Raw genomic sequence first — 26,998 nt, 5'->3', positions numbered from 1 at the left:
AGCAACACACAGTAAGTCAGGAGCTGCCCCCTTTAGAGCACCAGGCCGGCTGAGGGGAAGTCATCAGGAGAACTGAGAGAATGGGGAACTCTCTGCTGAGGGAAAACAGGTGAGTCCAGACTCCCCAGGGGAAAGCAGGGGACGTGGGACAGAGCCATCAAGAAAAAAAAGAGGTCTTTGGGCAAGGGGAGGGAACAGGGTAAAGAACTGAAAAAAATTAAGTGCCTACTGATGGTCAGACACTAAGTTCAACTCCTTATAGGGCTGGCCTCCTCCCCAGAATCAGAGTGAGCAAGCAGCTGGTGGAGAGCCCCCAAAAGGCAGAAGGACTTTATCAAGGGAGGTCAATGCAGTAAACCTTGACTTCAAGAAATGGAACAATTTTCTGCGGGCTGGCTGGGGATGGGGCGGGAGGACAGTCTCCTGAGTTCTGAATGCCTGCAAGGAGCTCAAAGACACCACTACTCTTTTAATTACTATTTTAGTTCAAAATAAATAGCAAGCTCCCAGTGGCAGGAGTGAGGTCTCACCCGGTGCACATTCCCTGCAATGGGTAAGCAGAGGTCATTAAAATCGGTCAAGAATTTGGCTTACTTTTTCTAGACCTCAGTTTCCTAATTTTAAGAGGAAATAATAATACAATACCTAGGGGCGCCTGTGTGGCTCAGTCGTTAAGCGTCTGCCTTCGGCTCAGGTCATGGTCCCAGGGTCCTGGGATCGAGCACCACATCGGGCTCCCTGCTCTGCGGGAAGCCTGCTTCTCCCTCTCCCACTCCCCTTGCTTGTGTTTCCTCTCTCTCTGTGTCTCTCTCTCTGTCAAATAAATAAATAAAATCTAAAAATAAAAAAATAAAAAAAAATAATACAATACCTACCTTGGAAGTTTCTAGTGCGTGCGATGCTAGCACAGTGCCTTACACACAGTAAGGTTCAATAATAATATTATTTTGGGGGACCATCATCTTCATTAACATCAAAGCAGTCATTGTAAAAATTAGTACCACCCAATACAAAGAGAATCCCTAGTGAGGTGGTCTAGGGAGAATGAACTCACTGGGACAAGGAAAGGGGAAGATTTTTAAGGATTACGTTTGGCATCCCGAGTCTCAGTTCCTGCCACTGGGAGCTAAGACACGGGACTCAAAATGCTACCTGCCAAAAAGAGGCTTGGCGAACCCATGGGATGTGTCCTGCCCCTCCCTGAAACCCAGTGTTTTCTGAAACTCCTCCCTGGTTCCTCAGGCCTTGAGCCATCTGCAGCTCAGCCGTGTTATCAGCTTAAAAATCCCTATTCTCATATCTATGTGTGAGTTCCTCAAATGTAGAGACTGTTTCTTAATCATGTTTGAATTCCTGTTTCTTAGCATTATTTCTGACAAATAGTAGGCACTCAAAAAGAGTTTGATGAATGATTGGAAACGTGAAGAAATCACTGTCTTGAGAAGAAAAATAAAACAAAATACAGATATAATGTGACTGAGAAAGTCATGATTGATGTGACATTTGTAGTTTTTTGGGTTTTTTTTTTTAGAATTTTGGTGTGAGGGTGAAGGATTAGGACTTTAATACACGTTAGTTGTAGAAACAGTGAAAAATACATGAAGTATAAGGAAAATAAGATGGTAAATCACAGTTATAACTGTTGACAACATTAGATACACCTTCCTTATTTTAATGTCTGTATTTACCAGTCATTTGTCTTTCTTTGTCTGTGAAGAGCCAGTAATGTCTTTTGCCTATTTTTTGTTTTGGATTTTGGTCTACTTTGTTTTACTGATAGTACAAGCTATTCTCAGTTTGAAGAAATCAGCGCTTTCTCATATTACAAAAAATATTTTTTCTAGTCTGTATATCTTGTGCCCTGCAAACTTTTTATGTTTTGTTTACTGTTTCTTAAACCTAATTGAATTAAATCTAGAAAGCTCTTAGGTTTCTACCAATTTATGCTTAAAATTTTCCCCATCTTAAGATAAGACACATCCACAGTATCATTTTTTTGTTGTTTTATTGCTTTATATGTAGCCCCATATATTCACTATATGGTGTCAAATACTCATACACACACACACCCCCCACCCACCCACACACACATATATATATTTTTTTTTTTTTAAATAGTTGATCAGTTGGCTCAGCATCTTCATTTCCAAGCTGATTTAAAATGTTTCCCTTAGTATAATTTTCAAAGGCTTTTATTTCCTGGGATCTGATTTTCAACTTCACCCCTACCTCCCGTTTATCATCCAGTCAGCACAGCCCCACCATGGTTCTCCAGATCAGATTTGTCACAAAAGCCATGCAGATCCACCCCCCACACACACACACAATGAGCAGTGTGTCACCTAGTCCTCTACAAGAGGAGCTCAGAGTCTTACTGATTGGTGGTCCTCGGACAAGTTGCCTAACATCTTTGGCCTCAGTTTTCTCATTGGTAAAAAATAGAATCATAACATTTATCTCATGGATTTATTCTGAGATTAAATGAAATATAACATATAAAATGTATGTATTATATACATTTAGTAAGTGGAGTGTGTGTGTGTGTGTGTGTGTGGAGAGAGAGAGAAGATGAGAGAAAGTAATAAGCATATAGTAAGTAGTACTTAAGTTTTTTTTTAAGATTTTATTTATTTATTTGATAGAGAGAGAGAGAGCGAGCACAAGTAGGCAGAGTGGCAGGCAGAGGGAGAGAGGAGAAGCAGGCTCCCCGCCCAGCAGAGAGCCCGATGCGGGGCTCGATCCCAGGACCCCAGGATCATGACTGAGCCAAAGGCAGACGTCCAACCAACTGAGCCACCCAGGCGCCCCAGTAGTAGTTAATTTTTAGTTTCTTTTTCTCTATACTCTCAAATCCCCACAAGTGAAAAAAAATGGTTATACAGAAACCCAACCCACACAAGGAACAGATTTATTTTCTTTCTTTAATCCTTTCTTCTCCTCTTATCCCATGTTCTCTGCCTTGGTGCTGTGAAAGCTGATGACTTACCTGAGACAGGCCAGTACCCTTCCCCATCCCCGTGCACCATCCCGAAGACTGCGCCAAGCGGATAGGCCTCTCATATGCTGATAGTCTCATGGTCATCATGAGCAATCCCGGCCACATGGGAACAAATGATTTAGGACCGGTGGTGTGTGGAGTTTGTCGGAGATTGTCGGTGGGTGGGCTGTTGCCACGGCAATGAGGAAGCGTCAGATAAAAGGTTGCCATGTATGTTAAAGAGAAGCTGTGAACAGATCTGAGGGGAAAAGGCGGAAGCCGAGGTGATGCCTGGGTGACACACAAATGGCAGAAATGACAAAAGTTGGAAAAATTGGGAATCGAGGAGGGAAGCGCGGAAAGGAAGAACTTAGCTCATTCTTGATATGTTGGGTTTTAGGTGGCAGCAGAACACTCAAGAAATACCCTGGACTCTGAAAAACCAAAGCTTCGAACAGAGAACATCCAGGTGAGAATAAATCCAACAAACCTTCTCCCAGCCTTTGCCCATGAAGAGTAAAGTCTGCTGCCTCTGTTCATTTAGCTCAAGTACCTTTGTGCTCAAGCTCCATCCTGACCATTCCATTTTAAACTCTTTAAGTTTCTATTGCTGAGGTGATTACATCTCCCCCATGATCGTTAAAAGGTTTGTGGAGAGAGACACTTGCAATTACCCTGATGCTGTTAGACCAAGATTTCCTCATGAACCCTTTCTGACCAGTCCTTTTGAGTGCCAGGGAATCACTCAAATATGGAACTAGGGTCTCAGGGTCCAAGAATTCCAAAGAGTAGCAAAGCCAGTTGTTCTGTGGCCTATAGAGTTATCTGCCCTTTTCCCATGGTTTCAGGAGAAGCTCTTGAAAGAATATCAATTAAATTAAAAAGCAACCACTGAGCCAAAGCTTGTATTCGGAGCTGGACACCCAAAGATCCCCCAACAGGGATCTGTACTGTATCACTGGGGATATGTCTGGATGGTATTTTTACAGTACATGTCTTCAGGGCAAGCTAAGGATCATCTATTTGGGGGATATCCCTGGACATGTGTTAAAGCATATACTCCAAATAATGAACCAGACCAGAAGGGTCATGGGCATTATAACAAGGGAGAGACTGGGTAGACTAGGGGACCAGGGAAGCTTTATATGAGACAGGAACCTGGAATTGCTGGCACAGAGTGTGGTGTCCCAGAGATGCATCTGGTCTCCTGCAGAACCTACCCCAAACCAAAACATCCATGCTGAAATGCAAGAATACACGACAGAAAAATTGAGTGGGGGAAATAACAAGCTTGAAAATAGCTTTTGCCCATATTTAACTTTATGTGACCCTTACAACTCCATGAGGTAAGCAGTGTAAGCATCTTCATTTTACGACAAAGAAACCATGGCTCAAGTTTTCCAAAGATCCTGGTGCCGTCAGTAACTCAAAATCGGCTGTCTTTTCTCATCACCCAAATCTTCTCAGGGAACCCAGTTTCTTAGCACTGGTGAGGTTCAGTGGTTTCCTTCTGGCGTTTCTTCAGCCACAGAAACGGGAGATAGAAACAACGGCTGAAAGTCGCACAAAGAGGGGCCATGCCTTTCAGCCCTCAAACTCTGGGGGTACAGGGACCCCCAGTTGCTGTCAGAACTGCCATGCTGGCACCCACAGCGTCTCCTCCAGCACCCTTTGCAAGGGAACTGCCTGGGAAGCTCACTTTGGGGGGATATGTCTAGATAGTATTTTTACAGACCCTTTTAACATAGTGTTACTGGGACATGCAGGGCTTTCACATTCAACTACCTAGGTAGCTGACTATGACTCAAGTTCAGAAAGATGCCCAGCATGATAGACATCAGCCTGGATGTCTGACTGCAGAACGATCTGCCTGCCTTAAAAGAGATCCCAAGTCCTGTTAATTTACCTGTCCCTTGGGTCAAGGAGGCAGATTTGATGACCTGCGCCAGTTAGAGTTACTCTGTTCTTGGCTACTCGTTCATTTATCAAATATTTATTGAAAATAGATTTACCAGCCACTCTGGCACATGCTGGTGATCTATGCCGGCGATGAACAAAATAAATCTATACGGTCCCCGACTTTATGAATCTCTAGTGTAGGATGTAAACAAATGAACTGTTAAATAACAAAATTCAACCAAGTAAATGGGAAGATCTACTTGTCTTTATTAAATGATTCACGAATCAGCAACACCCCACCTAGTAAGTAGAGAGGATCTCGAAGGAGTTATATATAGAAGGAGGGTGGAGAAAAGAAAGTAATTAGCAGAAGAAAAAGATAATTCCAGGTGAGGCTACTACTTTCTAAGGGGAAAAGCAAGGTGTCTTATCATGCAGATTATCTCACCTTTTTGTGGGGATGGAGAAGGCCACGTAACAGACTCAATGGCACAAATTGAAGAATTCCCGGCTGATGGGTTAAGACTACATTGATGGAGGAGGTTGAAACTGCAATTCAATTATGTTTTAAGCACCAGTTTGGGAACTCAGTCCAAGTGAGACCATTTTGAGCCAGTGTTGTTTTGGGGTTTTTTTCAACCCAACAATTATAATGTGGTATACATTTATAATTATAGTATAAATAGGAGAAATTCAGAGTACAGTAGAATTCACTATAAATATTGCTTAACCTGTACCAGAAAGAAATTTCTAAAATGTCCACACACTGATACCGTGATTTCCTGGAGATGACTCTTGTGTGTCCTTCATCACAAGAGGCCAAGTAAATCATTGAAATCAGGGATGAGCAAGCTCTTCTAGGTGACTTGGACACATCTATCATGCTAGAATGACTCCTTCCTCCCAGGATATGAACTGCCCCTTTGGAAATATGGAGATGATGCTTACCAACAGCAGAAAGTTCCTTCCCCGTTTAGGAGTTGATAAGCATCGTCTTCATATTTCCAAAGGGGCAGTTCATGTTCTGGGAGGAAGGAATCATTCTAGCATGATAGATGTGTCCAAGTCGTCTAGAATAAAAACTGTGTTGGGGGTTGGGAGAGGAAAAAAGGGTTTTTCACAGAACTGGCAAAGAGAAGGAGTCACCCTAATCAAGCTGCAGAAACCAACATGGTGACTTGTGTCATCTCATGGTTATTTTAGGTGCTGGGACTGCTATGTTGCCGAAGGGTGTTTCTGCCTTCCGTGGTGAGTGGAGAATTGTTTTCAAGAGTTATTTCCCTGAGTGTGGTTTCAATGTGGTATTTACTGTAAATCACCTGTAACTGCCCACTGTCTATGGCCACAGGGGAAGCCTGTGACTCCCCAGACTCAGTCATCTGAGAGTCAGTCAGGGAAGTGACAATTAGAGCCTGGTGAGAAACAGGAACAATAGTCTTGATGGTGCTCCTCGAACCAGAAAGCCTCAGAAGCAAGGCTGAAAGTGGCTACAGTAGAGAGAAAGACCACTCCTCACACTGTAAGTGCTAGACTCCATGTGTGGAAGCACACGTTTCTGGCCCTTGCACAGAAAACTCACAGCCAGGGTGATCATATAAGTCATCTGACACCCTGGGAAGGCATTGAGAGTGAAAGGCATGCTACAAATAATTTGGGGTCCCTAAGTGACTGATAAGGACATTACCCAGACTCCCTAAGCCAAGCGGGACATATGGTCATGCTGCTTGGCACACATGTCATTGTCTCCTGAGATGATAATGAGCTTCCATTATATTTAGACTGTATTCCTCTGGGGGACTCGGCTCTACTGAGTAGTTACCCCTGGTGCTCACATGGGCCACGTTTGCTTGCTTGCTTGCTTGGAGATCAGAGATCAGCCTTGGGGTTGGAATTGGAAATAACCTTGGCTCCTTATGTCACATGATATAAAAGAAATTGCTATTTTGTTAGAAAAAAAATCCCCAAATATTTACCGATGTCATCACCATAGTTCTCCATTTATAAATCAATTCTACCTCAACCCATAGAAAAGGGAGAAGGGAGGAGAGAGAGAGAGACACACACACACACACACACACACACACACACAAAGGTGGAGATTTCTACTTGGTCTTATCATTCATTTTTCCTTTTATCTACCTTCGTTCTCCTCCACGCTAAAGGAGGTATAACTTTAACAAATGAAAGAGTTAAAGATAAGGTTTTAGAGTCCAGTGTCATTTCCTTTGAGAGTTTCTGAATATTGAAACCACCAATTTTCCTTCCTTTTCTTTTTTCAGGAAAAAAGTACGCATTTGTAAAGCAAAGCCAGATTCCTCAAAGGAGAGTAAGTCATTGCTTTCTCATCTTTTCTACTTTGGATAGACTTACATTTCCACACCGCCCCTTCTCTGTGCTTCCCAAGCTCCTTGGGCGTCGTCCTTCCAGTGTAATACTTACGTGTGGATCTGTGTCACTCGTTCAGTTGCTTGTGTCTCCCTCCACAAGACTGTGAGTTCATCGAAGCAGGAAGTGGCTACTGATCTCCGTATCCCTCCGTAAGGCCTGGAGGCCAGATGGGTGAACTGGGAACAATAACTGGAAAGGTGGAGGGTCACAGAGAGCAACGAGGAGGGGCGGGGCCTTGTAGGCAAGCTTAGGATTGGAGTTTTTGTCTTGAGAACTGCAAAACTATTGAGGGGCTTTAAACAAGGGGCTGGTATGATGCCCTTTGCATGAAAAGACACCGCCTGGGTTGCTGTGCAGAGAACACATTGCACTAGCACCTGGCAAGAGTGGATGCTGGAAGATCACTTAGGGGGTGAGGCAATGGTCTTTGGAGACAGGAGAGGACTGCAGCTAAGGAGAAGAAATTCGAGAAGGAGAGGGTGGTAAATAGCATCACATGCAAGAAAGAGAGAAAGGAAGTATAGGCCTGAGCACAGGCCACTGTATTTCTAAAGAAGAAAAGTGATGGAGTTTTGCCTCTGCCTTCCTGGGTTTAAAGAGCAGAGCCTAATTCATTCAGTCTGAGTCTTGCAAACTAGCTCCGTAAAGTGTATGCATGAATAATACGACCCTCCCACCCCGAGCGTCAACCCAGGGAATGGTGGGGCCCAGGAAACCCCAATCGCCATCAGAGCAAAACAAGGCAGAGATAAGACCTCTAATGCTAAAACTCACAGATGTTCCTCACAGTGATAATCAGGGATGTCCTAGATGGCCACGGGAATTTATGGAGATGTGAGAATCTGGGATGTCGGTCCTGAGGGAAGGTAAATCCAAATATAATAAATAAGATGGGCTGCAGGGGCACACCCACCTCCTGTGTAGGAAGGCATCCTGCGGCTTCCGTGTGAAAGCTCACGTTGGCTTATTGAGCCCGTGTGTTTGCGAGGGGGTAGCGAGTGCGTCCGTTTGCCTCTTTGCTGAGTGGCCATAGCCAGTTGCTTTTAAATAAACTGGCTTTTGAAAATCTGGCCAGCTTTTGTGTGTATCTGCTAGCAAATTCAGGAATGGGAATGCTCAATTTAAGAATTTCCTTCCGTCAAGCTTTTCCTGAGCACCAGCCCCCCACTACTATCATCCCCTGTCACCTGCAGTAGACACGACAGTCCTCTTTTTCATCGTGGATCCTCAGGGGCCCTTGTCTGCCTCCTATGCTAGCCTGTGAGCCCCTTGAGGACAGGAACTGTTTCTGATTTTTCTTTGTCTCCACAGTGCCTGGTACAAGGTAGATATGCAATGAATTTTGTATGAGGGAGGGAGGGGTGGGGGGGAGAGAGGGAATTGTGATTTCCCTTCCAAAACCCCACCGAATATGTCTCCCTCCACTCAGCCCCAAACAGCTCTGCTGTTTCTTTAGATGGTCCTGTCATTCCCCAGGGGTGTGTCGCAGGTCAGGATAGCCTGATGGACCACTGTTTGGCTCTCTGACTGCTTATGTCCCAGTGTCCACCCCTCCCCCCCACTCCCCATCCTCTCTCAAATCTCTCCATGACCTGAAATTGATTGTGTTTTCTTTCTCCAGATAAAGGAAAGTCATCTGCTCCCATGCAGGTAATACAAACACCTCTGAACCCTTTTCTGAGAAGCCAGTAGCGATGCAGATGCCCCAGATGGCAGAAGTTGGCCTCCAAGACCCCTTCAAACCTTGATATGAAAGAAAGACTTTAGATGCCAGTGCTTGTCAGCCCAGGGCCCTTACAGAGCCTGGCGGCAGCAGCGTGACCCACCTCTATTGTACATCTTACTGAAAGGGGCTAATATATATGGAGCCCTTTGTTGATGCCAGGCAGTGTGCTGAGAGCTTTGCCTGGAGGGTCTCATGTCACTGTTATGGCGACCCTATAAGACTGGCACTATTATTTCCCCTGTTGTACAAATGAGAAAACGGAGAGGCTAAGTGATATTCTTCCCAAGCCAGACGCTGACAAGAAGTCAGGCGCATGATTCAAAACCAAGCCTCAGTCCCAGATCCAAGGTTCTCCCTCTTGTACTTTGCTGCTTTGCTTTTTATCTCTTGAGATTCCACTGCCTGGGAGCTTCTTTTGAGTGGTTTCCCTTTTTAATAATGCAAAAATCTCTAGAATGAGTGGTTAAATATCATAAGCTGTCATGCCAAGGTGGCCTCAGATTGTTCTCTTATATAAAAATGTGCTGCCCTCAGGGTCTGAGACTTGGGAATTATATATATGACTTGGGATAGTCAGGGGTCACTCTGGAACATGGGGCAGAGAAGACATGCCTGGGTAGGCTGAATACTCCGGACAACATGAGCTGTCTGGATGCCTGGGCTAGTAGTTGGGGTGGGGGCAGCCATTAGGAAAACAGCCAGGGGGTGGAGGAGAGATGGTCATGGAAGACAGATTTTGGCCAGGGTTGGGTCTGTGTTGAGCCTGGAGTATATAAACGGAATGGCAAGAGGCTCACTCTTGATAAGGTTCTTCTTTGACCAGCAGGACAATGCTGATCAGAGCTCCTCGGAGGATCTCTGCTACACCCTCATTAATCATGGCGTCCTTGGGAGAAGGCCATCAGGGATCTCCGGTGAGGGGTGCTATGAGAATGTTTCCCCTAAGACCAAGACATCCAGGAAGTCCTTGGGAGAAACCGAGACTTCATACACACTTCTCCGGGTGCCTTCCTCCCCAAGGCATTTGTCTTCCCCAGAAGATGAATATGAACTTGTAGTCCCTAGTAAAATCTCCTTCCACTCCCTGCAACAGCCACATCTACCTCTGCTACCGTTGAAGACTCAGGTTTCCTATTTATAATGAAATAGTTGGACCAGCACTTGTCTAATACCAGTAAATAAAAACCGGGGGTGTGGGGCTCTAGTTGAAGCAGGTGTGGGGTCTAGAGCCCGTCAGGCTTACCCCCCTCCACACACAACAGCCCTTGCTACAGGGGTCTCTGCAGAATCTGGTTTGCCAACCACAGGGCCTCTTAGATCCAGCTCAATATTCATCATTCAAAGACCAACCACCTATCCCGAACACCACTCTTTGAGAACGGAGTGGCCATCTTTGATTCCAAATGGCTTTGGAAAAAGACCACTTAGCTCAGTGGAGGGAGGGGCTTCTTGGTCCCCTATAGCTATGAGCATCACAAAGGGTCTGCTCCTCTGTCCAGATTCTTCTCCATAAAATGTCCACATGATTGTCTCCTGGAGTCACAAGGAAGCTTTATCCATCGTACTAAGTGTGCCAAGGGGTTCCACTGGTTCCACACATGTTTGAAGGCCCAACCCCTCACTCCAAGCCTTCCAGGTGGCAACCTGTGTGTTCCTCTCACCCTGTGCCACTTAGCCGTGTCCTTTGCATCGTGTCCTTTGACTTGTTGACCCTTGTGGTTTTGTTGGTTATGTGAGTTGAATCAGTAAGTTCTACATCAGGTTTTTATATAATTTTTAATATAATTTTAGTCCATATTTTTTAACCTCATATTTCTCCCTAGAAATCTTAACAAGAAAATCACAGCATTAGAGAATGGTAGAGTAGAAAGACCTATGGAGACACTCTGATCCCATTATCCTTTTTGCTCAGGGAGAAGTAACGCAATGTACATTGCAAGTTAGTGACAGAACTTTATCCAGAGCCTGATTTCCTGGTTTCCAATTCAGCACTTTTCCAACATACTACCTAGAAGAGCCTCTACTCAACTGTGTGGTGTGTGTGTGTGTGTGGATGAACTAATATGTCATGTATAAAATATGAAAAAAAGTCCATATGAGAAAAATAACACACACACATCCCCCTTCTCTAATGAGCCTGTCTCTGTATGTTCTGATTATTTTTCCTACTTTTTTCTTCATTATTCCTAGAATTCCATCTATCCCCTAAAACAGAGGTCAGCAAACTGTGACCTGCAGGCCAAATCTGACCTACTGTCTTTTTTTTATATATAAATAAAACATTATTGAAACATAGCCATGCTTATTCGTTTATACTGTATACAAGTTCATCCTGTCTATGGCTTCTCAGCCACAGAAGAGTTGAGTAGTTGTGACACACACTGACGGTCCTGCAAAGCCAAAAATATTTATTTTTTTGCCCTCTTCAGAAAAAAAAATTTGTAGACCCCAGGCCTAAACGATGATACTTGGGAGATAAACTTAACAGAAATGTGTTTGGGTATTGTAACTCATAAGAGCTGGTACCAATAAACTGGCATGAAAATATTAAACCACAAATGATATGAGTGAGACCAAGAACAATTAGCAAATTAGACTATTTCTATATTCACAGCTGTGTTCTCAACTTCCTGTTTTTTTTTTTTTAACCCATGGCCATTGCCTTAATTTTAGGGGTGTTAAAATAGTAAAGGTTTGTTGACAAAGTAGTACATAAAATTATGTGTTTAGTTACTGTTTTGTCCCCCAAAGTAACTAAAGTTTAATAACTGTTATTTAAAATGCACTAAATGCCAGGGAGGAGAAATCCAGTGACATGAGGTTGGACATGTCAACACACATTTGCTGAGACTTCAGGCAGGCAGTGGTCTTCAGCTAAGAGCCAATCACATCTGGGTATCTTGTCCTCTGCTAACTTCCCATTTTCAGCCATGGAACCCTATGGAACCCTAACCTTGACCCTTGGCTGGGATTCACTTGGGGGGAAAGAGTGTGGACACTAAAGTCAGATAATCAATGATTCAGATCCTGGCTCTATCCCTTCCTCCCTCTGTGACCTTGAGCATGTAACTTGAAGGTTCAGCTTTATCACCCATAAGGAGGAGGGTTGCATCTAATGTATGTAATTCATTTACCGCAGATCTTGAATAAATGATATTAAAGAGCAAAGAGGACAAAAACCTTCATGACGTATGGAGAAAAACATGTGTGGATGTGCTTGATGATCAGGGTCATCCAGTGATCTTCCACTGGGTTAGAAATGGAATCGCTGGTTTTATACTGGAATTTGTCATTTGGACATTGGACCATTGCTAAAGTTGACTGGTTTAAATATCTTCAGTACAATATAAGTTATATTAGTTTGAGTCTTCTCCTGTGAAAGTATTACTTGTCCCAAATAGTATATGCCTCTTACCAGCAATATATTAAGTATAAACACTTCGCCAATGAGATTTGTTCTTATAACGAAATTCAGAGGGATGATGGAAGGGAATGATTTTTGAGCAGGAGAGCCCTTCGGGAGTGCTTTGTCTGTATATAATGCTAATCCTCTTTTCCAGAGATTTCAGGATTTTGATGAAAGCCATGTAACCCTCTTCACAGAAAATACACATTCACACACACACACACACACACACACAATATTTTATACAATTTCACGTCGTCGGGGATGTCACCCGTCAATGAAAGAATTTCTGTATTCTTGATAAGAAACGGAGGCTGAGGATTTAAACTGCTCCTCAGATCACAGATATCATCAGGGAACTCCCCTCCCCCACGCTCTCCTTACACCTGTACTCGGCCAGTTCACGGAGGCAGGCTTTGTGGTTTCCGTTTTACGTTCATAGTAGCATCTATAAATAATCCTTTAGCCTGTGAATAAATTCTTATTCAGAACAGAAGAGAGGTGCAAGAAAAGGGCAAAGCTAGGTCAGGACAGTCTACCGTTGATAACAAATAAATTCAAATGCTGACATTTTTAGGACAACCTTGGGTAACAGGTGCTTGGAATATTCTCAGGAATGGAATGGAAACGCATAGGTAGAACAGGACAGATGAGTCCCTGGGATACCACAGGAGCCTTCAGACAAAAGGAGATGCCATTTACATGTATCTGACTCTGTCCTTTTTCCAGCCTCTTGTGTTCAGAAGGCATCTTGAAAGTCACTGGATCTGAGCATACCTCAGTTTTGCCAGCTGTTGAATGGGTCAGTGTAAGTTCTTCCCACTTTCCTACAGAGGGTGCTTTTGCAAGGCCCTCGGGGGAGCTCTGGGTGGTCATTATCATCCCAGAGAGTCTTCTACAGTCTGATGGTGACACCTCTTAACTCATCCCTTCCCCTCTCACCACCTGTGAGAGCACACTCTTTGTGGATTCAGTCAAGCCTGAACTGAGCATGACCTTAGAGAGCCTGCCAAAGTCAGAGGCCACCGACGGTCTGAGGTTGCCTAGCAGGCTGGACATTGCTCCCCAAGACTGCGGAACTCCGGGCTCATCCATTCACCTCTCCAGACGTCGCTTTCCTACGTATAAGATGAGGGGACTGCCTGTGGACACCACCACCAGCAACGCAGGGACAATGTGAAGGAGCAGATTGTAAGGCAAGGCAACCATAATGGGGAGCAGGGGAGGGAAGACTTACAGAGATTTCTCTCAGGTTTCTCAGCACTGATGAGACTCTGAACGGGGCAGGGATCCATGCAGAGCCCACAGCTAAAAGGGAAAAGAGGGGCAGCTGGATGGCTCAGTCGGTTAAGCATCCGACTCTTGCTATCAGCTCAGCTCTTGATCTCAGGGTTATGAGATCGAGCCCCACGTTGGGCTCCACGCTGGGCATGGAGCCTACTTAAAAATAAAAATAAATGAATGAATGAGAACATGAACCTCAACCTAATCAGACACAAACATGTGTAAAGGAAAGCCCCGGCCCTTCAGACACCTGGGCCTGCCAGGAGAGTGCCTTGGAAGGAAGTGGAGGGGAGAGGGGGCCCCTCCCTGCTCTCCCTGCAACAGAGGAGGACCTAGCTCACTCCAGCCCCTCCAGCTCAGTCTTATTCAGGAGGGGAAACTGCCCTCCGGGAAATGAAAAATCAGTTCCAGCACCATTCACTGCAAGAAAATGCCAGCCCCATCATGCCCCGGAGACGCAACACCTGTGAAACAAACCTGACTGACCACGCCCGCGCCAAGAATAATTTATTGTGAATAGTTTTAAATCCTTCCCCATGAAAGTTATTCATTACGTTCTCAAAAGTACACACACGCTACGGTTTACATTTGACATGTAAAAAATAAAGAGGGAGGAGGGAAACGCACCTATTTGGCTAGTTTGAGGAACTGGCCTCAAAATGAGACAGCAGGTTACAATAAACGTACCCTCCAGTTAAATAAGAAAACAAGTTCACATTATCCAGAGTCCTGGATCACAAGAAGACCAGGGCAGATCTAGCCCGAGACTCACAGCTGGACACCTCCCCGTGCACGGCAGCCCCTCACACTGACGTTCACCCACGGCCCATTAACTGAGATCCCAGGGCTAAGAATCTCTCGTGATAGGACCACAACACTCTCTCTTGGAACATTTCCAGCAAAACAATTTTCCCAACGAAACAAATCCTCTGCTTCCTCATGCTAGGCAATTCTATGTCTATAGATGATCAATACAGTCACTGACATTCCCCCCGGCCTGCTAACAAATTGGCATCAAGCCTCCAACAGGTTATTTCAAACAGAGAGTGGTTCTTCCTGTTTCGAATCCTCTTCAATAAGATACGCAATCAGTGTGTGAAGACACTGAGTTTTAGAGGAAGCCTAGCCACATGGGACAATAAAAAGCCATGGACCAGCGTGCACAGGGTAAGCAGCCTTAACGGTCCTCTGACGGAAGTCTGAGAAACTGTTAAGTGCAAAAACCATCCCAAACAGCAGTTGTGTTCAAAACTCAAAACACACAGGGACCCACGTTTCCAAAAGCGGTGTTCAGGAGTCACCGGCGCAATGAGGAGACGTGAAATAAGAAACACACGTCTTATTCTGTAGCTACGCATGACCCAGTAATACTAGATGACGTGCCTGAGGCTGGCGTAGGCAGCTACAGGTCATGGAATTAGCCACAGAACTTTGCTGCTTTGGTCTGGTAAAGTGCCTTCCTCACAGTCTTGCTAAGAGTTACATCAAATACCACGACGGGAGTGGGAGGAGGACTTCAGCGAGTGATTGGCTCAGTTGTCCCTCACCTCATGCCTGCCCACTCTTTCCACCAGCACAGGTTGACGGGATCCTGCCTGAAACGTCACCTTTGCACTAAAGAGTGCACGTGTGGGTGGAGGCAACTCGAGCTCCAAGAACAGCAGTGACCCCGCACTGCAAGGCCCACCCACCTACCCCATCACCCCAGCTCCATCAGGCTTCCTGCCTTTGCCAAGAGTAGACCCCACGGGGCTAGTTCACAGGGGCTGTTCTGCTGGACACAGAGCCCAGACTTCATAAATGCTGAATCAGGAGAAGCCTCCCCCCCACCCCCAAGTCACCGCCAGGCCTTCCATGGTAATTCGCAGGATCTTCTCTGGAAAACAAAGTGAATTCTCTCATCCCCAAACTCAGTGGAGCTCTGCCTTCAGATACACACCGACATCCTCCCCTTCATTCTGAAAAGAGAATACAGGCAAACGGAAGTCACTAATTTTTTAAAATCATGATTATTTTAAAGATTTATGCTTTCATTTTATTTCATTGGGTTTGAATATAAACTCTTCTGTAAAATTGAAATGCTTGTAAATTCCTAACAGAGGAAGTTTTCTTTTCAGTCAACACACACACCCACCCACCCACCCCCACACCCACACCTCAAATAACACAATGCTCATTTGTTTTGGCATAATTCATGATAAATAATATTTTGATGAGGCCTGTTGGGTGCTGAGGACATTTAAATATTCAGTCCTTCTTCATAATCTCACTACTGACCTCTAAATTTTCAGTTTGTAAAAAGTCTACAGTAGCTTGTGAGAAGGTCTGCTGATGGAAATGGTGTGGACCTGGCGTGACCGAGGAGGAGATGTCTGTGCAAGGACCTGGGGACACTACACAGACAGCCCACGTGCTACCACAGGGTCCTCGCGATTGACATTATGGGCTGGATAATTCTCTGTCGCAGAGAGCTGTCCTGTGCATTGTACGATGCGCAGAAGCATCCCTGCCCTCCACCCACGAGACGCTAGTATCTCACGTACACACCCAGTCTTGACAACTACAAATGTCTCCAGACATCACCAAATACCCCCGGGGGTGTGGTGGGGCCGCAGAATCGCGCCCACATGAGAATTAGTGCTCCTTGGCTAAACGTTCCTGGAGTTTCTGGAAAATCTATAAAACAACTCAAATGATTTTCCTTGATACCAAGCAGTCCTTTCAAGGACGGAACTCACACATCGGCCCCTCTGCCAGCAACCAGCTCATCGGTTTACCACAAAAATGTGCAAACAAGATTCACCGTTCTCACTGCCTACAGGTTTTTCCTCTTTTCTCTCACATAAATCTGGTCTTTGCCTTTGTTTCTCATTTAGTCTACTAGCTGACTCCTTCCCCTGTGAGAAAACAGTACAAAATAACGAACTCAGGTCAAGATGTCTAAAGTAACTCAGACTGCCATTTTACATTTGTAAAACAGATTTCCCCTCCTCATCCCCGGGGCCCCCAAACATCCAAAAGGTGAAGTAGCCCAAAAACCGGGGAAGGGGGGAGGTGAGAGCTATTACAACAATTCCCTGACCCTCGAGGGCACCATGCCACGTGAAATCAGTCAGACAGAGAAAGACAAATGTTGCGTGAGCTCACATGTGGACTCTAGAAAAAACAAACTCATAGAAAAAGAGAACGGACTGGTTGTGGGGCAGGGGGTGGGGGGCTTGGGTGAAGGTGGTCAAAAGGCACAAACTTCCAGTTATAAAATATGTAAGTTCCGTGGATGTGCCGTACAACACAAGGGCTGGAGTTACCATTGCTGTATGGTGCATTTGAAAGTTGCTAAGAGAGGCAATCCTGAAAGTTCTCATTATATAGAGAAAAGAATTTTTAAGTCATTGCTCTTTTATTATCAACAGCAGCCAAACTATGGAGAGAGTCCAAATGTCCATCAATGGATGAAGGGATAAAGAAGATGTGGTATATATATATATATATAGATACACACACTATGGAATATTCAGCCATAAAAAAGAATGAAATCTTGCCATTTGCAATGACATGGATGGAGCTAGAGTGCATCATGCTGAGTGAAATAAGTCAGTCAGAGAAAGACAAATACCATATGATCTCACTCATATGTGGAATTTAAGAAAAAAAACAGATGAACATATGGGAAGGAGGGAAAAAAAGGAGAGAGGGAAGCAAACCATAAGAGACTCTTAATGACAGAGAACAGAGGGTTGGTGGGGGGATGGGCTAATGGGTGATGGGTCTTCAGGAGGGCACTTGTGATAAGCACTGGGTGTTGTATGTAAGTGATGAATCATTGAATTCTACTCCTGAAACCAATATTGACTGGTTAACTAACTAAAATTCAAATTAAAAAAAAAGAATCATTGTTCTTTGAGAACTGGAACATTATCTCTGTAGGAAACCAGCTGCCCGGCTCACCACGAATGGCCCAGATGATCACAGGGGGTCATGGGGGGAGGGGAGGTTTAACCTTCAGGCTCACAGTGTACATGAACATGGAAAACTGGCCTAAGAACACACAGGGTCTCACTGGGCCCCTCCCAAGGGCCTCTACCTATCCTGCCTATCCCTGCCCGAGCTTGTCCCCTCCCTCAGCCTGCCTGCCTTTTTTCTAGGTCTCTCTTCTTCCTTCCTTACTTCCCAAATGGTCACTGTGTCCTCTTCCATTTGACTGATACTCATATTCCTGAAAATATCAAATGGCACAGATACTGCACCTGCATGCTCTAGAAAGTGGACATAGGGTCATGGAAACACCCTCTCCCCCACAGCACAAATGTCTCAGAGGAACAGTACAACCTCCTGCTTAGCTCCCCGCTGCATCCGTGGGGCCCGATGCAGAGGCTGGCCCTGGGCAAGTGTCTCCAAGGCCATCTGCTCAAGGTCTGCTCAAGGCCTTCTCAAGCTCTCCCCAGGCTCACAGGCCACTTGCCCTTTGCCCTACTCTGTATGGCCTTCCCAACCCAATCATCTTGTCAACTTTTTTTCACCATCCTCCTCTACCTTCCTCGCCAACATTTGGAAAAAGCTGGGAACCACCATAGTACAGAGGGGGCTCAGAAAATCACGACCAGTCACAACACACAGCGGCCACCACACACAGCTCAGGCAGGTGCACCTCCCCTCTCTCACCTCTTTACACAGGAGGGGTTCGAAGGGCTTGCTTTCTTTCTTCTCTTCTTTTTCTCTCTCCTTCCTTCCTTCCTCCTTCCCTCCCTCCCTCTTTCCTTTTTTTTCTTTCTTTCTCAAATTCCTGTAGAGGGGGGTATAGCCTCTTCACTCTCCACATGTATGCCCTCTGTCTGGCCCACAGACGCAATTTATTCAGATGCTCTGTGAGGAAACTATTCATTCCCAGCGACCGAAGATCTGACCTTCTGAATGTCATCCTTTCTATTTGTTTGGGAAAAAGAAAGCTTTCAGAACTGCTTTATGTAACTCTTTGCCTTCTTAGACAAGGATTAAGCCTACTTTCACCTCCCATCATCAAGAAATAAGCGTCATTATAATAAGCGCCCCTTCTCATACTATGTAGCGACAGGGGTGCTTTATAATCTCTCTGTTCTATCTTCTAACGCGAGCCCGGCTGGCACTCTGCCTGCTGCTGGCCCACCTCCTGATTGGCCTTTTTCATTCATTCAACTACTATTTACTGCTACTAGCGTGCGGAAAGTATTTCTGATGGATCGTGGGTGATGGACTATCAGAGACGGCCGGCCTCGGGGCTAACAAGCGCCCATGCCTCGCCCGGAGAGGAGTCAGAGTGGGGCATGGGACCAGAGGCCCGGCCAAAGTTCTCGTGCAGATGCAAGGGAGGCACCTCTCCAAGGCCTGTCACCAGGTTTTGTGCGAAGTCTTCAAAGTTCTCAGATTCTGACAAGCGGGGTGTCCTTCAGGCTCATTAAATAACATGCCAAATTTCTCATCGCACTCTTGGTTTCAAAAAGTAGATAAGTGAGTTTACTATACTCACAGACTACTTTGCCTTGTTCTGCCCCTCTATTAATGTAACAGACTCAGTGGCCTTCAAGCGAAAAAGACATAGGTTCCCCATGTTGGGATCATTATTCATTTCAAATTCAGTACTTTTGCTTCTCTTGTGAAACCGCGGCCTTTCCACGGAGCTTACTAATAATATTGCAAAGTGGGGTACGGGGCTTCAAATGTGGGTGAGCAACAACAAGGAAACATTCAGCTGTCCTCATCTTAACCATTTACTTGTTTTATCCCAAATACTCCGTCTGCTCGGGGAAGGCAGGGACCGTGTAACCTCCACGGAGCGCGAACATCACCAGCGCAGAGATCAGACCCCAGGCAGCTGCCCTCAGCCGGGCTCACCACAACTCTGCCTTCCTGACTTCCTCCACTTACCGTAGAGCAAGAGGGACGCTGGACCCAGTCCCAAGGTCTCACAGCCAGGCACTCCCCGATCATGCAGATTCTGTAGCAACACGCCGCGCACCAACTCCTTACTCATCCTGTACTTCATAAAGCCGTCACCTTCTGAAGGAACCCCAAATTGCAGGTGGTAGGCTATCGTGGCATTTTCGTCGCTGAAAGACACACCAAACAGAGACAGCAACACGTGTCAACAGAATCCCACTGCAACTCAGGAAATTGGCTTTAGCGGGACCACATTTATAGTTCCTCACATTCTTCCAGGACAAAATAGCAAAGGGCACACTGTTCTAGAAGAACCCTCTTCCATAGTTTCCTCACAAAAAGTTGAGGTGACCCTAACCTCTTCCTGGCACCTAAAGCCCAACCTCTAGGAGATCACTGGAAGAGGCCACTGAAGGGAGTCACAACCCAGCTATTGTCAAGGAAGACCCAAGGCTGGCCCACCGTAGGCCCCAATGCCAGCCTTTTATCCCCTGGGGCAGGGAAGCCGCGTTCTCCTCTTGTATTCCCTGCTCCACGTTCCCACACTCCATCCACCCTCTCCCTGCCCCGACAAGCTATTGGGTTCAACCAGTTCATTCCTTGACCTATAAATTATTTAAGGTAGGACACAGAGCTCCCTGCCACCTGCTCGTTGCAGAACTCCTGAACTCCCACACATAGCTCCGTGTAGCAGCACCAATCAGAACACCACCCCCCCCCCCCGTTTGTCTCTAGACTGAGAAACCTGTTCCGTCCCGTTTCCACCTCCCGAGCCTCCCAGCTTTGCAACTCACAGTAAAGACACCTAAGGAAAAGGAGTTTTCATCTTCCCACACATATTTTTCCATTTCCAAAATGAAAATAATCATAGGGCTAACCTCAGTTCATTAGTAGCTTATACTGCTCATTAAATGCTAGCTCAGCATTTAGGTGTTTCAAAGCTATCCTGTTACTTTGGTTCAAGAAGGCCCAGATCAAGAGCCAGTAATAAAATAATTAAGAGGTGGCCACATGTGAGACCCCGCCCTGCGGCGGTTTTTTACATACTGGACACACTTCCAGGAGCCGGACTCAGACCGCTGTCCCTGCTAAGGACAGGAAACGAGCTCCCTCTTGTGGCCAGAGGTCACGTCGGCCAGGATTCTTGCATTAATGTGGCCGTTTATGAACTCTGCGACAGCCAAGCCCTGTGCCCAACCCTGTCATGCAAATGAGCAATATACCATCAAGACTCTGGAGGAAGTCTCTCGGGTTATGGATGCTGCTATAGAAAATGGCTAGAAAATGCACGTTCACACTCTTAGCCTGCCACCCAAGTTTGCAGGTGTCCTTCTTTGTCCCCTGTGCTCCACCTTCCAGTTATGGCTATCCATGGTCAACGTCTAGACGCGCAGCCACCCTGCACTCCCGCAGGTGGGCAAGGGCTCAGGCTGGCTTTGCCAATGACCAGAAGCTGACTTCTAGAAGTGAGAGGGTTGCCCTGCCTAACTCAGTCCCACTAGTCCAACCTAGTCCCACCGTGTCCAGTCACCCACCAGGGGAGTTTACCTTACAGCTAGATTTTGAGGGGGAAAGGAGGGATTTCCAGGAAAACAGAGAGCCTGCGGGCTTTGCCTCCGCTGCCCACCATTAGAGTGGGCCCGGAAGGTGAGGAACCAATGGGCATTTTTGCAGGTTCCTGCAGGGGCATGGCCGGGGCAGGACCGAGGTCAGTATCCCCTGGAGACACAAACCCAGCTGTCAGGGGTCTGGCTGTCTCCTGCCCACTAGCGGCAGCATATTCTGGGGGGCAATGGCTTTTGTTTCTCAACTCAACATTGTTAAAACTCTGCCTGCACCTCTTTCTTTTCTTTTCTTTCTTTCTTTCTCTCTTTCTCTCTCTCTCTTTCTTTCTTAAGATTTTATTTATTTATTTGACAGAGAGAGACATAGCGAGAGAGGAAACACAAGCAGGGGGAGTGAGGGAGGGAGAAGCAGGCTTCCTGTGGAGCAGGGAGCCCGATGTGGGGCTCGATCCCAGGACCCTGGGATCATGACCTGAGCCGAAGGCAGACGCTTAACCGACTGAGCCACCCAGGCGCCCCTCAAATAACTTTTAAAAACAAATTCTCTAACATTAAGTCTTCAGATTTCTAGCCATGTTTGACTCAACTTTCTGATGTTTTTTTCCCCAAGGTCGACCCCAACCCATTATGCAATCCCACCTCCTCTAGACCCATAATCTGGGGCTGGATTCTTGGAAAAACCCTTCCAGTTGAATGCCTTTCCTTTCTCAGCTCTGTCTTGAAATTGCAAGTTGGGGCAAGTACATGGAGGAAAATGTGTTGGGCTTTTTTCTATTGGCATTTTAATACCAGTAATTTGGGATTAAAATGAGCAATGTCAGAGAGGTCACCATAAGGTAACGTGCACAGTGGGGGGTCCATAAAGAAGGAGGAAGAGTGTCGTTGCCAAGGCAACCCACCACTGGAGGCAGTTTCAGACTTCAGGTCCCTTTTGGTCCCATCCCGCTGTGCTACCACCTGCTTTACATGCTTCCCCTCTCAGGTGTACGAAGATTACGGTCTGGGAAATGTATAGCTGGAGAGGGGGGATTTCAATACAATACTATCTGTGATGGTCACGGTCCAGAGGTATCTTAGGAATAGTGGATAACACAGCTTTGTCACCTAAATCTTATTCTAGCAATAAAAAAGACAATCACATGTACACCTCTTATCTAAGTTCTGTAAACAGAGACAAAAATATTTAAGATTAAGAAATGTAAAAAGAAAAACTGTATGTGTATGTATAGGCTATACGTGTTTAGTACATAAAGTATATGTGGTAAATACACATATAGAAGAAATCACACCAAACAGTGGATGGCAGTCCATTCAGTAGAAGGGAGGAAATGTACTATGTGTATGGAATTGACTGGAACATGCAACATCCAAGGGTAGTAGGCTGGGGTGGAAGGGAGAAGGTAGACTTTTCCTGTATTATATGTCTTTATATTTTTAATATTATACAAGGAGTATGAACTCCTATATTAATTATGTTCCTCAAAAGCAAAAGCTAGTATATGGATTATATCATTTACAGCACATCACTATCTGAGATCTGTTTTTTTCTTTTTAAGTAGCCTCCGTGTCCAGTGTAGAGCCCAATGTGGGACTTGAATTCATGACCCTGAGATCAAGATAATCGAGACGTGAGCTGAGATGAAGAGTCCGACGCCTAACTGACAGAGCCACCCAGCCACCCTCTGAGATCTATTTCTAGTCCTATCCCTAGCTTATTTTGAGCATCTGCTGTTAAACAGGAATGGTTTAGCCGGGACTGGTTTTTCCTCTCTTCTGTGTGACCTTGTTGAGGCATATAATTAATCTGGGCTGCACTTTGCTCCTTTGTAAAATCAGGGAGTTGAGCTAGTGGGTGTCCAAAGACCCTTCCAAGCCAACAGTCTATGATTCTATCTATCATCAGTTCCCTTTGTCCTTTGAGACTCAAAGGTCCTTCTATTTAAATGGTGATGGGTGTCGCTTCCCAGAGAAAGAGACCAACATGGAACGTTCCACATTCTTACCTGAAGTCCGTCATTTCCACTGAAGTAAAATAACGACTCAGCGATGGGGATGAAGTGTACACATCTGTGAGCTAAAACAAATAGGAACAAGTTAAACAACCCCACACATTACAGATGGATCATATTGCGTATCACCTGACAAAGCAAAACTACTGGCAGACAGAGATTCCATGCTAGCTCGGAATTCACTTATCCAGAGGCTCTGGATCGAGAAATAGGAAGGTGTTGGGCCTAGCTACCCCAACCAAAACTCAACACTCATTTAAAAGAACTTCATTTCTAAGGAGCAGGTGACCAGGCTGGGATTTTCAACATCTCTCACATGTTGTGCAGACACCTGCAGCCTTCGTGAAGAGCATGGTCAGCAGCCAGAGCCCCCACAGACCCCGAGGACCCGTGGGAAGGAGACAACACTGAAGTGGCTGGGAAGGCGGCAGAAGAGGCCACTCAGGACCTGGAATGTCACCAGACAAGGGCTTGTTCTCTCCTTTCTGCGGAGCTTCACTGTAAGGAGACATGGCCATGGAAGCCCCAGGTGTGGCACTTTCCCCTGGATGAAGGGACTGAGTGGGGCTGGTCTGTAATTGCAGAGTTCTTATTTCATGCATCAAAGACTGCGATCACACACCAAAAATGACACCTGTGTGCTCACTACCCAGGTTTCACAGCTACACATTTTACCATAGTTAGTTCAGCCCTTCCCTCGAAAAAACAAAACAAAGCTAAATCTACTCCTACACACTATTTTTCCTCCCTCCCACCCCCAGCACTAACCATTGTCCTGAAGTTGGCATGTATCCTTTTCATGCAGGTTTTTATAAATGTAATACTTCTTTGTACAATCATAACAACTCATAATTACTTTGTTTTTATTCAAATAAAAGGTGGCATATTCTGCACAGTCTTCTGTGACTTGTTTTTTTTTTCATCCAAAATTGCATTTGATATTTACCCCATAATGGTACATCGAGATGGAGGTCATTTAAGCTGACTTCTAACTCCTGCAGAGATCCGATTAAATGATTACACCAACTTTTCCATTCCCCCATGCTGGTGATGTGCAGTGTTTGCAATTTTCTCTTATCACAAACTATGCCCAAGTAATCTTCCTGGAACATTTCAGTGCCTCTCTTCTGATACATGTAAGAGTTTCCCTTGAGTATGTGAGGAGAAATGGAATTGCTGGGTCCAAGAGTGGGTGCATCTCCAACCCACCTAAATCTTGCCGAATTGCTCTCCATCTCAGCACTTGGCAGTGTTCCATTTCGCACGGCCTTGCTGCCACTTCTTGCTACCAGATTTTTTTTAAATTATTGCCAAACTAAGGGGTATAAAATTGTTTACATTGTTTTGATTTGCATTATTCCAAGTGGGGTTGAGTATCTTTTCAGAAATGTTTATGAACTCCTTTAGGATTTTGCACCTTTGACCTGCCTCTTGGTTTCCTGTCTTTCTCTTGAGTTGTCTGTTTCTTGGCTGTATCTGTATCTTTTCTATCTGAAGTGTCTGGTGTTATACTCTGGACACTAGCTGCTTTTACGTTATCATTATCTTCTCCTTGTCTTTGATTAACCTTTTCATCATGTTTCAGAGATGGGAATCCTAGCCTAGTAGGACTTGAGGATGGGTAGCTGAATGTACTTACATTGCACTTTTGTGAAATTGGCATTTGAAGGTTAAATGCCTTGGTCTTTTGCAGAGAGCTTCTAGCATAAATCGGGAGGACTGCCCTGGGATCTGGCTTCGCTCTCTACCCTGGACCCAGCTCTGGGGCTGGAGTGAGCCCACCGCCAGGCCCACTCCTGCCTAGCCTAAGTCAGCCTTAGTGGAAGGCTCAGGGGCATCCAGGGGCAGCCTGGTGCTGAGGTGAGTGGCCCAGCTGCACCCATGACCGCTCAGTGCCTCCTCACCTCACCCAGTACAAGCAGCAGACACACCCTAAAGAGCAGTGCCCGGAGGGGAGCTCGGCTCATTTTGTCTCCCACCCAGTTCCGAACAGAATCTCAAGGAGCCTACGTTTCCACAATACACTCCCACTTAATTCACCTGGTGACAATTCAGTCCCTTCAAGGTGGAGCAGAGGGGATCAGAGCACCTACAGTGTGTACACCTCTTGTATTTTTGTTCCGAGCTTTATAAGAACCTGACATAAGCGGCGTCACCACCCTTCCCTTCTTACTAATAATGAAAACAGCACGCAGAAAGGGTATGAAACCTGCCCGAGGTTGCTCTGCTCATAAGGAATTCAGTCCTAGGGGTGATAGACACTAAAACCCACTTTCTTTACATTTGAGGATGAAGCAAGAAAGTGTCCTGAATAGCAAAGACGAAAGAAGCATAAAGTGATAAGAACCTTGGGGGAAAATGACTGAGTCATCTTACAGGTTTTGAGCCCCCGAGAAAGAATGCTGCCAGAGGCCGATGCAGGAATAAGAAAGTGGCTCTCACAGGGCTGCTCCGAACAACAAGGAGGCGGAGGATGCTATGGACGGGGTTTTATTTTTCTAAGCACTTCCTTACATACACACACACACACACATGCACGCACGCATGCACACGTACACACATAGGCACATACATACACGTGCACGCATGCACACAAACATACACATATACATGCATACACACATGCATACACGCGCACGTGCACATACATACATATGCACCCCCCCACATGCACATGTACACACATAGGCACATACATACACGTGCATGCACACATGCACGCACACATACATACACATATACATGCATACACACATGCATACACACGCGTGTGCACGTGCACATACATACATACACACCCCCACCCACACACACGCACGCATGCACACATACACACATAGGCACATACATACACGTGCATGCACACATACATACAATATACATGCATACACACATGCATACACGCGCGCGTGCACATGCACATACATACATACGCACCCCCCCACCCACACGCACGCACACATGCACACGTACACACATAGGCACATACATACACGTGCATGCACACATGCACACACACAAACATGCACATATACATGCATACACACATGCATACACGCGCGCGTGCACATGCACATACATACATACGCACACCCCCCACACACACACGCACGCATGCACATGTACACACATAGGCACATACATACACGTGCATGCACACATGCATACACGCGCACGTGCACATGCACATACATACATACGCACACCCCCACACACACACGCGCGCACGCATGCACACGTACACACATAGGCACATACATACACGCGCATGCACACATGCACGCACACAAACATACACATATACATGCAGACACACATGCATACACGCGCGTGTGCACGTACATACATACACACACACCCCCACCCACACACGCGCACGCATGCACACGTACACACATAGGCACATACATACACGTGCATGCGCACATGCACGCACACAAACATACACATATACATGCATACACACATGCATACATGCGCACGTGCACATACATACGCACACCCCCACACACACGCGCGCGCACGCATGCACACGTACACACATAGGCACATACATACACGTGCATGCACACAGGCACGCACACATACATACACATATACATGCATACACACATGCATACACGCGCGTGTGCACGTGCACATACATACGTACGCACACCCTACACGCACATACATGCGTACACACATACATACGCATATGCACATATGCACATAAACATAAACAAACATGTTATGGCAGGGATGGTGTCTTTCCAACCTTCTCTGTTCCCGCTCTCCTCTCCTTCCTTTTTAATCCTTAGGGCCTAGTATTCTTTGGCACATAGTCGTCTC

At 45.8% G+C, this 26,998-nt stretch overlaps 2 protein-coding genes across 3 annotated transcripts in view; one reads left to right on the top strand and one right to left on the bottom strand.

The window, feature by feature from the left end:
• Positions 1-11,285, top strand: GCSAM (germinal center associated signaling and motility). 2 transcript variants are annotated; one of them, XM_036066620.2, is made up of 6 exons: positions 1-109; positions 3,378-3,446; positions 6,080-6,124; positions 7,156-7,202; positions 8,886-8,914; positions 9,817-11,285. In XM_036066620.2, the coding sequence occupies exons 1-6, from the start codon at positions 81-83 to the stop codon at positions 10,129-10,131; spliced, it is 534 nt and encodes a 177-aa protein (XP_035922513.1). In that variant the 5' UTR covers positions 1-80; the 3' UTR covers positions 10,132-11,285. The 2 variants fall into 2 exon arrangements, with proteins under 2 accessions (XP_035922513.1, XP_035922511.1); XM_036066618.2 differs by having other exon boundaries at positions 9,814-11,285.
• Positions 11,286-14,170: 2,885 nt separating this feature from the next.
• Positions 14,171-26,998, bottom strand: part of C1H3orf52 (chromosome 1 C3orf52 homolog) — a 28,307-nt gene continuing 15,479 nt past the window's right edge. The window contains exons 4-6 of the mRNA XM_036066590.2: positions 23,162-23,232; positions 19,582-19,763; positions 14,171-15,638 (exon numbers count right to left, since the gene is read on the bottom strand). Of these exons, the coding sequence (XP_035922483.1) occupies positions 15,634-15,638; positions 19,582-19,763; positions 23,162-23,232 (258 nt within the window). The 3' untranslated portion in view covers positions 14,171-15,633. The remainder of the gene's footprint in view (positions 15,639-19,581; positions 19,764-23,161; positions 23,233-26,998) is intronic.

This window comes from Halichoerus grypus, chromosome 1 (assembly GCF_964656455.1).
Source record: "Halichoerus grypus chromosome 1, mHalGry1.hap1.1, whole genome shotgun sequence".
NCBI classification, from domain to species: Eukaryota; Metazoa; Chordata; class Mammalia; order Carnivora; family Phocidae; genus Halichoerus; species Halichoerus grypus.
This window is presented reverse-complemented; position numbering and strand designations above follow the sequence as displayed.